Raw genomic sequence first — 10,462 nt, 5'->3', positions numbered from 1 at the left:
ATGTTTCTATTTCAACTTCAAGTGAAGTCACATAAAATCGTACAAATATAATCATGGTGAAATGTGAAAGTATTTCACACTGTGCTTCTCTCTGTTCTTTGTGTGATTGGAGAACAGTCTTCAGTTTAGTATTTGTTCAGGAAAATAACAGTTTGACTGCAGGAATTCCTGCATGTCGTAGCAGGTCTATGTTCTAAAAGTCTGATATCAAGTGATGCATGTACATGACTGAATCAGAGGAAAGTGAATGTCTGGAACATAACTAACACAACACTGAGTGTTAAATATGAACACTGTCCTTCAGTTCTATTATGTAAAATAAAAGTAGCTCTGCCTCTATGCATTGAAAAGTAAAACTATGTTTGAAAACAACTGCAAAAGAAAAAGTGCTTTGAGGTGTTGACCATATTATCGTTACTGATGCAGTAATGTGTGTAAATCATTTTATAAGATGATCAAATGTTTTGCATTTTAAATCCTGATCTATGTGGAAAGAGGTGAGTGTTGAACATAGATAGATAGTTAGATAGTAGATACTTTATTTTTTTGATTATTGTCGTAAATTGAAAAGTTAAAAAGGGTCAGGCTGTTTTATAGGAGGTGAGGTTTCTGTTGCACGTGCTGCTGTGCATCATACCTGGATTATTTTTTATGATGGGCCATTTTATTTTGAATAACTGCATTGACTGAAAAGTCTAATCTATTGATTCATATAATACATGATGATAGTCATGTAACATTTTATTGTACTTATTGTCTGTTAAAGGTCAGTGGAGTGTTAGGGTTCCTTTGTGTGGAGCAGTGGGTAGTAAAAAGGTGAACAGTGTGAAGTGTAGCCATAATTTGCGTTTCTCCCAAAATAAATGTGAGTGGCAGTAAGGAAACATGAACAGGTCCTCGCTCTGTGAAAGTAACGCACCGACTTTGTTGTAGGCTGTCGGAGAGTTTTATCATTTCAGTCTTTTTGTTTTCATATCATAACATCATACGACATGTCAGAACATTTTTGTGCTGTTTGTTTTTCCTCGCCTGACAACGTCAGCCGTGACACTGCAGTTTTCTTTCTTCAGCTGTGGAAAGAAAAGCTGCAGTTCAAGGCCGGCCACGTCGGCACCGACTCTATTGTCTTGTTGAAACTTGCCTCATGAATCATGATCACAGAAGAACATTTACAACTTTTCAGTTTAATTTAATTATATATTATAAAAATCAGAATTTTTCTTCACTGGACAATGCACAATGTTTAGTATCATATTTGTTAATAAAGCTTTATTGAACTCAATTAAAGTTCCAAATATTGATCAGATTTACTGTAGTGCACTCACACATTGAAAATAAAAACATCTTTCAAAAGAAAGAAAAGAAACTGTCCACAAACAGCCCGACGACTAACGCTGCTAGAAACAAAGAAAAGCTTTGATCAATAAAACAAAGATACATTTTACACTCTCTGATATAAATATAAACCATTAATACCAGCTTTGTGACAACAACATTCATATAAAAAAATACCCTATTTACTGACTGATATACTGACTTGATTCTGTGCTGACAGTTTTCATGTCACTTTTCTCTCTTCATTCTGCATCACATCCATTCGCAGACAGTAAGAAGAAGCAGACTGTTTAAAGGGTTGTAATGGAAGATCAGTGAAATCCAAGTAAACACACTGTACAGAGATGTGGTCAGGAGAAGCTTTATATCTTTTATCTTTCATTTACACGCAGATAAGAGCTTTACTGGTGTATGTACTGTAAACTGTTTTTTTCAGCCTACAATCTACTATCTTTGAACAAAGAAATTATTCAAAACTAAAAGTTGTAATCCTTGAGCTTTTCATGAAATCAAACCATCATACTATTTATGTTAGGCATTGTCTTCTGCAACAGCCATTACATGTATTCACATTGCATTAACACCTCTCTATATAGCAGTTTTTATTGCTCGTGCCATTCTTGTGATTCAGATTGCTTTTATAGACACAAGGGAGTGACCAGAAATGATGCATGCATGTAAAACCATTGATGACAGCCTGACTGTTTTCTGTTTGCTCTCTCTCATGCGGTGGCTTTTAATGTGACACAGCCACAGGAAATGTAATGTATGTCAAAGTAATTTTATCATTTTTACAGGGGACAGAACAAAGAGTGGCCACAGTGAGCCATTATTTGTATCATGTTGTATTTCTGGCAAAACAGCTGCTCCGGGAGTGTTTACTGTAGTGTTAAACTGCACTTAAAATGCACTTGCTCTTACCATGGTAACCACATATATCAAATCATCGAGTGTTGTGATGTTAAAAAGGTTTTTGCAGTCTTTTAACTCCTCATCGTCTTTTTGGAGGTCGCCCTTTTAACCCCAAAAGCGCTGCCTGGGAGGAGGAGCTGTTGTAGGCGGTTCAATGTCGAAAATCGCCCCTTGTCCGACCGATGAGCAGACGAAGTACAGGTTGGTGCCCAGCATCACCAGTATGGGGAGAAAGGAGAGGCCGAAGCCGAAGCCCCTGATGCTGCTGCCCAGACAGAGGCAGAGCCAGTAGATGAGCCTGCAGCACAGAAAGCAACACAAATATTAAGTCAGGGAGGCAGATGAAAGGGACGTGCTCAGACTTAGTAGATCCCTCATGCCGGGATAGACTCATTGACTCTTTAGTGCCTTTCATACATTTTTATGTCAAGTGCTTGATGACTCAAAGACTAGATTAATAACTTAATAGATGCTTTTTTTTTAACTCAGTCTAATTTTCCATCATCATGCACTTCATTCTGCCTAAAAATATTTTTTCAGAGCTCACAGAAGTCATGAAATAAAACTTGATGCTGAAATGCAAAAAGACACCCACAGTCTGGTTTGTATAACACAGTATTAGAGCTTGGAGGCATTGCTGTTCTTCAACAGATGACTCTGAATCTCTTTGGTACAGAGATATTCATTGAAGTGATATTAATTATGAACCCAGAAAGATTTAGCATCAAATGAGAAGCTGCCTGTGGACAACACTAGTTTACATTTAAATGTGATATGACGAACATGGTGATGCTGTCAACCTGGTGGCGTCATGTTTCTGTTTTTGAGTCTATCAGAGAGGATTTTGGAACTCTAGACTCTATGATCACCAATGTAGACAACTAAATGCAATCTTTAATTATGTGCTGCTGAAGTGTATCATCCACCTCCTAACTCTAACTCGGGTTGTTGTAGTGTTTTTTCAGTGGATTGTTTTTCAGTGGATTGTAAACTTCAGACTTGTGCAACAGTGAAGATATTCGTTGGACATGCAACCCTGTAAGTGATCACACACATCCCCAGTTTAACCGGTTTATTTGGTGGTGGAAAAGGTGACTGAACTTTAGAAGACTGTTAGAGTCGTCTGTCAAACTTCCCATGAATTGCTACAGTAAGCAGGTCAAAGTTAAAACAGGAAGTAGATGACATGAACAACAGACAGACTGGATAAGAAGTTAAACATTCATCTACATTTTTACTCTCACAGTTTACGCTGCCTTGTTAAACTGGGGATTTGTATTAATCCTCTGTGATCGTGCAGTGCAGTGTCTGGTTTGGCATGAGTGAGTAAAGTTGTGTTAGTGTGAGGAATGAACGACTAAAACTACAAAAACACAATTCTACATGTGCAGCCAGACATTTCTGAGCTTCCTGAAGACTGACTCACATGAGTCCTCTGCACAACACAACAGTCTGTCCCTGACGTTCATTTGTCTGTTGTACGGACAGTTATCCGTTTTAACCACATCAAAGTCAGTGTTAACAAGACAAGTTAATACACTAGACAGCTATGGAAATAATCAGAGGAGCCACGGTTCATTTCCTTCACATATTTCCTTCATGAGCCAATGAGCAACCAAAAACAAAAGTGATTACTGCATCAAGCAGCAGCTTCAAAATCTGAAACAGTCAGCAACACAAACTCTTCATTTGATCCATCAACATAAAAAATATGTTTGGTTTAAAATCTAATGTAAAGTTGGACTCAACACTATTGTGAAGTTCCGTTAATCATGGCTTTAAGTTCGAACATGTTGACTTCCTTGTAGTTTATATTCTAGGCTTCGGGGCCTTTCACATTTACAGATGTCAGCTGATCAGTCCAGCATTTTTCAGATGGAATAAGATGATGTTATGTAAATGTTCCTGGCACCCAGAGAAGGAAGTCAATTCCCACACACAATGTAATATTCAAGCCTCTCTCAAGATGAATTGTAATTTCAGTGACTTCCCATCTAGCACCATCATCAGGTCAATTGAATTTGTCTTACATTTATGACCAAATATCTGCAAAACTAAAGACATAGCAAAAGTGTGCTGTGAGTACCCAGATGGTGCACTAATAACAGTCAGAAAGTTGAGTGTGGTACGCCATGTACATTTTGAAAACATAGCAGAAGGAGAGTGACCAGCAGCATTGTGAAAGGGGGCCGAGGAAACTGCTGGAGCTAAAGTGGTTGCGGTGAATACCACAACATATAAATATAAAGTCATCAATCTATCTATATAAGTTGTACAAATGTTGCCGTTAATGTGCTGCCCAGTTGCAATTCAGTGAAGAAGAAGAAAAAGTGATAAAATGTTGATTGGTTGCATAAACTATGACTGTGTTCATTTTGGGATTCTTCCTCTTGCAGAATTTCTTGAGCATTTACCAGACATTAAATAACCACTGTGTGACAATAAAACACTGTGTGACAGTGAGCACACTTACCTGCCAAAAACAAATATGATGGTGAGCAGCGGCACCAGCTTCACCAGGTCCTGGCTGATGTAGGTTGCCATGACAGCAAGCTGCAGGAAGAAGAAGAGGAAGAGGGCCAGCGATTCGTGGACAAAGTGCCAGTGGATCGCCACCTCTTTGTTCACCAGTTTACTCTCATAGAGGGGCTTCAGGGTGCTGTAACGCAGCCGGGCCACACCCAGCACCAACATACCTACAGACACACGAAGGTCAACATGAAGCATGGATCGAGATTTTTTTGTTCACTGTTCATTTTTTACATCATATCTAGTGTTTGTTTCAATGCATGATAAACCTGACATACTGAGGTCTTACCGAGCACGATGGGGATGATGGCAAAGAAGGCGCAGCGTAGTGTGTACACCACCCTGATGGGGGTGCTCTCCACCAGCGGTGAGTCAAAGGGAAGCAGGGCGTAACCTCCCCAAACCAGGAGAGGGAAGATGATCGCTGCGGCCACCATCGCCAGACTCACCTTCAGTTTTTCACCACACAGATCATCACACAGGTCTGAGGAAGGAAAACACAAGGACTTGTTTATACAAATGGATTTCCTTTTAATACTAAGTGTGAAAAATCACTTTGTGTGGGTTTCCTGGGACAGCAAAGTGACAGTGAGACAAAGAGAGTGAGACTAAGACTGAAATCATAGCATGATTCATCTCAAGACATGTAATTACCTGATTAAGGAGAAAACAGATCATTACGCCACTTTACCAGGCTCAGTGTGCAGTGACTGAATTACTGAGGGAAAATGTGCTCAGCAATCTGATATGTGAGCAGTTAATCAAACGCATGTTGATCATTTTGCACACACAGTACAGGAGATTGTGTCCTCTCAGTGCAAAAAGAAAAACAGGATTTAAAAACACAATGACAGAGAAGTTTGTGAGCGTCTGTCTTAATGAGAATCTTACCAGCCTCAATATGATTTATTATCTTTTAAAGGAAGATGTTTGGGCACGAAATCACTAAATAGACATAATTAGGGGATTAAGAAATCTGAGGCTTGGGACACCCTGCTGGTTCAGGGTTTATGGTACAAATCCTGAAATTCCATTTCATCTCTCTCTCCTCGTTTCCTCTTATCTCTCTGAACTCACTAAAAAGGCTTAAAATGCCCAAAAGTCCTTGAAACCAGACTTTTGTTTTAGCCTTATCACACATTATTCACACCTGTGCTTTTCTAGTGAGACATTTCAAAATGTTCAAGTTCTCAGAACGTTTCTAACCTCCTGCTCTACTGAATGACAACTGGAAAGACACTCAAAGTCAGCGCTCCTACATGTAAACAAAGCAAGCCCAGTTGTCACATTTCAATCAACAGGAGAGAGGAGTTTTTGTGGACTACAGGATTTGTACGTTTGTTCATTGAGGTAGTAAACATAAAATATATTATTATATTGTGCCGTCTTTTACCTCATGCATCATTTCCCTCCTCTGTATATAGATGCAAGGCTGCACTGTTCAGAGTTCAATTGTGTATACATTTGCCAGAAAAACAGTTTGTTGCAGTGCATCTTCTACCTAGAACATTTGGAGGTTAGAAGTTGGAAATTTCAAGTGTGTTATTCTGATCCCAACAAAAGGTCTATGCAGCTACTGGAAGGGAATCTTTTGAAAACTCATATTGGTGCGTTCAGAGTAACTCCGACTTCTTCAGCTGCCAAAAAGCATTACAGTCACAAGCCACGTATGAGTATCTATCTATCTATCTATCTATCTATCTATCTATCTATCTATCTATCTATCTATCTATCTATCTATCTATCTATCTATCTATCTATCTATCTATCATATAAATCAGTCCTGTATTACACAAGACCTTTCTTGTTTCTACATGAAAATAAAAGAATGTCTCATTGTTTCAGACATAGTTATGGCTCTTCAAAGCTATTATATGCACATATGGAGGGTTACACATAGTTACATAAATTAAAAGATACATGTGCTTTTCAATGGGTGCAGACTATGAAGAAAATTAATGAATGAATAACAATGATGGTCGATCTGACAATTTTTTTGGTCTGTTTTTATTGTTTTTACATTTATCAGGGGTGCAAACAATATAAATAAAGCAGCCACTGATATTGTTTGTGATCACGTCTATACCTCTTTATTGTCTGACCTTGTTAATACTAAATTCTCATCATTTACTAAATTCTCTTAATTGGTGCACCTCTGAATTTCTTTCCTTGGCTAGTTTGCTTTTCTTTTAGTTTTTACTTCTATTTGAGCCACACATTACCTAATGCCTATTCATATATTGGTTGTATATATTGTTGGTATTAATAATTTCACAGGTAAGTGGACATATTAAAAGATTTCACACAAATAAAATACACTAGAAAAAATGTTTTTGCAGAATAGCATCAGTGAATAATAAAATGTAGGTATGTTTTTATGGAGATGGATCATGGATGTGTAGATGTAGGATAAGTCCATGACCCTGACTGGATGTTCCTACTCAGGCCAAACATATTTTATATAGTAGGGGTTACTCCACTTCACTGTTAGCAGGAGTAAGTCATTTGGTAAGTGGGTGTTGTTGCTCACACACTCAGTAAATAACTTTAGTACTCACAGTACTTGTCATCCTGCTCTTCTGTCCACTCTGGGTAATACTGCATCGCTGAGTCTGGCTCCATCTGCGGCTCCTCCTTCTCGTCCCTCTCTATGAAGAGCCTGCTCTCCTCAGGAAGCTCCTTGCTGGACGGACGGACGATCGTGACTTGTGGAGTGAAACCCAGAGCTGCTTTCTCTGAGATCCAATGGGACTCTCCTTCCTCTTCCTCTTCCTCCTCCTCTTCATCGTCTGCCAGTGAGCCGTCTCCTTTATCGTGCCTCTGCACCTCGATCTCATCGTCCCTCCACCTCTCGCCCTCAGGCATGCTCTCCCTCCACTTAGCTTTGCTCTTTCTGTCACTCTCTGCCTGGCTCTGCTCCTCAGAGAGGTCCTGGCTTCCTCCACTGATCCCCGTGCCCCTCTCTTCAGGCTCTGAAACTATTTTTCCTGACCACACTCCATTATCACTGTCTGTCAGAGGCCTCTTGTCTTTGTCGGACCAGGGCAGAGTGCTGGGCTCCAGATGGGCAGATTTGGTCATTTCCTCTTCTTCTTCTTCTTCTTCTTCTTCTTCCTCCTCTTCCTCTTCTTCTTCGTCTTCTTCCTCTTCCTCTTCTTCTTCGTCTTCTTCCTCCTCCTCTTCCTCCTCTTCTTCTTCTTCCTCCTCCTCTTCCTCTTCTTCTTCTTCCTCTTCTCGATCTTTCTTCTCCACCTCTTTTAAGTCTTCTTCTTCATCTGTAACCTCCCCTCTCTCCTCTATGCCGGTACTATCCTCTGGCTTTTTACTTCCTGCTATTTGTGGCTCTACAGTTGGACCAGCAGGTGTGAGTGCCACCTCTTCTGAGATTAAACTACCTTGTCCAGACATTCTTGTTTTTAAACGTAATTTTCTCTCTTTTCAGTCAATTCCTGTTGCACTGTCAGACTGTTAGCAATGCTCCTTACAGTTGGTGAAAGTCATTGTGGCCACATTTGTTGATTTTTTCCCTGTGGAGAGGGGGGAAAAAAAGTTAGTCTGCCTTCAGCTTCACAAAAAAAAAAAATCAAAGTTCACTGTTTATCATGGGTGTGTTTCCCTATATGGCTCGCCCTGCCTGCGTACATGCCAACACGGTGTAAAGAGCAAGAGTGGGTTGGTTCAGCTGTGAGTTTGAGTTTGTCAGAAAAATCAGGAATTCTCCTAAAGATAGCTATAAATGCACTACAACCTTATTCCAAGTACTGAATAAAACTGCTAAAACAAGTATCAGCACAATGTCCAACCTTCTTATTTTAATAACTGTAGGTCTGAATCATTTAATAAAATAGATAATACTTCAGACTGCTGTTAACGTCTTCAGACTAACCGCGTTATCTCTAATACACTTTAATATAGTATTATGAAATTTGTCTTGGACTCTGCACTGCAGTTCAATAAATGCATAAAATACCACACAGACAATAAGACAAAGCTACACACAGTACTACACATGACACTGACTATTGCACAAACTACAAACCAGTTGCTGCACCTTTTACTTTAAAACTGTAAAAAAAAAAAAAAAAAAAAACTCAACAATAATGTCTCTCCAAAACAAACAGCCCAAACTGTAATGTCAAAGATATGTAAAATATGCAGCCTGGTGAAAATTTCGCAATTCAGAGCTGATATCAGAATGATGCACCACATATACTACTAAATCCACTTCAATTAAAACTCAACCTTCTTCTGAATATTGAAGAATCTTTATAAAAGCCTCATTGTGTCAAAACAAGCTCAACTCAACTCAGCGAAGTTATCAGCGAGGCCAAATATTAACAGAAACCTCTGATACATTTCAGCTATACAGTTGTGAACATGGCTGCATTCCTGCTCTCTGAAAACACACCAAACAGTCTGGACTTTGCCTGTTTGCCTGCAGACAACAATAGCAGCTGGAATAGCTTTAAAATGAAGATGACATGTTGTTTTGACTGCGAGATGAAGACATAAACTAGACTAGAGTCTCTGAACTCGTTTAAAATGTGATTTAAACCCCAGAAAGTCATGCCTACTCACTGTCTAATATTAGGAGAGACTTCATGTTTAAATTTTTTTTCTTTTTTTTGCTTTATTTCACATTCGTCTAACATTTTCTGTTTTAATAAGCCCAAATTAAAGCCACACAATACTGAAACCTTGAGTTTGTACACACATACAAACGCTGGAAATGTTCAGTGAGAGTTGCTACTAAGAAAACACTTCAAGCTCGAGTTTGAACTGAACTTCTGTTGGACTTTCACTTAAAAACAATCTTTTTTTTCCAGCCACACACCACACCCCACACACACCCACACACACACACACACCCACACACACACACACACACCCACAGAGAGAGAGAGAGAGAGAGAGAGAGAGAGAGAGAGAGAGATATGCACAGATACACAGGTGTAGCTAATTAGGCCTCGCACAGAGCAGTGGAGAATGTAGTTTCAGTCTCGAGCTAAAACTAGTTCAGCAGCTCTGACCGACTGTTTATGTTTCGATACTTTACGGGTACAAAACATTGAACGTTAATGGTCGACGTACCTGTTTTTACTCACATAACCGAAATAATCCGTAACTTTGTTGTTTCAACGTATCGACCTCACTACAAAACTTGAGTTGTTGTAGTTGTTTCTTCTCACCGGTGAAGAGAAGTTACCTGGCAGGTGTGACCGGTGCTCGAGCCATTCTTCAAACACAGAGGAGGAAGCGGTGAAGAGGTTTCACTCTGTTTCTATTCCCACACACCGAAAACGTCAGCGCAAACATCTGTCCGCCTTTTTTCACATTTTTCTACGATTTTGCTATTTAGTGCTATTAACATAATAATTTATAATATTAATAATAATTTGTGCTCCTGATTGTTTGCCCTCAAATTATTTTTGTGTTTTTGAACTCCAATTAATAATTTCAAATCAAATCGAATCAAATTTTATTTGTATAGCCCCAAGTCACATAGTACATTTGCCTCTGAGGGCTTTACAATCTGTCTCTGTCCTTAGACCCTCGGTTCGAGTGAGGAAAAACTTGCCCACAAAAAACATTTTAACATGGAAAAAATGTGGAAGAAACCTCAGGAAGAGCCACAGAGGAGGGATCCATCGGGCCAGGACGGACAGACGTGCAATAGATGTCATGT

At 39.3% G+C, this 10,462-nt stretch overlaps 1 protein-coding gene across 2 annotated transcripts; it reads right to left on the bottom strand.

Moving 5' to 3' along the window:
• Positions 1-1,353: 1,353 nt before the first annotated feature.
• tmem79a (transmembrane protein 79a) lies at positions 1,354-10,070 on the bottom strand. 2 transcript variants are annotated; one of them, XM_027286761.1, is made up of 5 exons: positions 9,868-10,070; positions 7,335-8,303; positions 5,066-5,260; positions 4,721-4,943; positions 1,354-2,545 (listed from the first exon to the last, which is right to left on the bottom strand). In XM_027286761.1, the coding sequence occupies exons 2-5, from the start codon at positions 8,182-8,184 to the stop codon at positions 2,353-2,355; spliced, it is 1,461 nt and encodes a 486-aa protein (XP_027142562.1). In that variant the 5' UTR covers positions 8,185-8,303; positions 9,868-10,070; the 3' UTR covers positions 1,354-2,352. The 2 variants fall into 2 exon arrangements, with proteins under 2 accessions (XP_027142562.1, XP_027142563.1); XM_027286762.1 differs by having other exon boundaries at positions 9,983-10,044.
• Positions 10,071-10,462: the final 392 nt, after the last annotated feature.

Source organism: Larimichthys crocea, chromosome XIII (genome assembly GCF_000972845.2).
Source record: "Larimichthys crocea isolate SSNF chromosome XIII, L_crocea_2.0, whole genome shotgun sequence".
In the NCBI taxonomy this organism is placed as follows: Eukaryota; Metazoa; Chordata; class Actinopteri; family Sciaenidae; genus Larimichthys; species Larimichthys crocea.
Note: the sequence above shows the minus strand (reverse complement) of the source record. Positions and strands in the feature narration are given on the sequence as shown.

Bases quoted from the DNA above. Each gene is read 5' to 3' on its own strand.
- tmem79a (XM_027286761.1), bottom strand. From the start codon at position 8,184: ATGTCTGGACAAGGTAGTTTAATCTCAGAAGAGGTGGCACTCACACCT. The intron at 5,261-7,334 runs GTGAGTACTAAA...TTCCTTCCTCAG, and splicing joins AGAGCAGGATGACAAGTACT to ACCTGTGTGATGATCTGTGT. The intron at 2,546-4,720 runs GTAAGTGTGCTC...TCTGTGCTGCAG, and splicing joins ATCATATTTGTTTTTGGCAG to GCTCATCTACTGGCTCTGCC.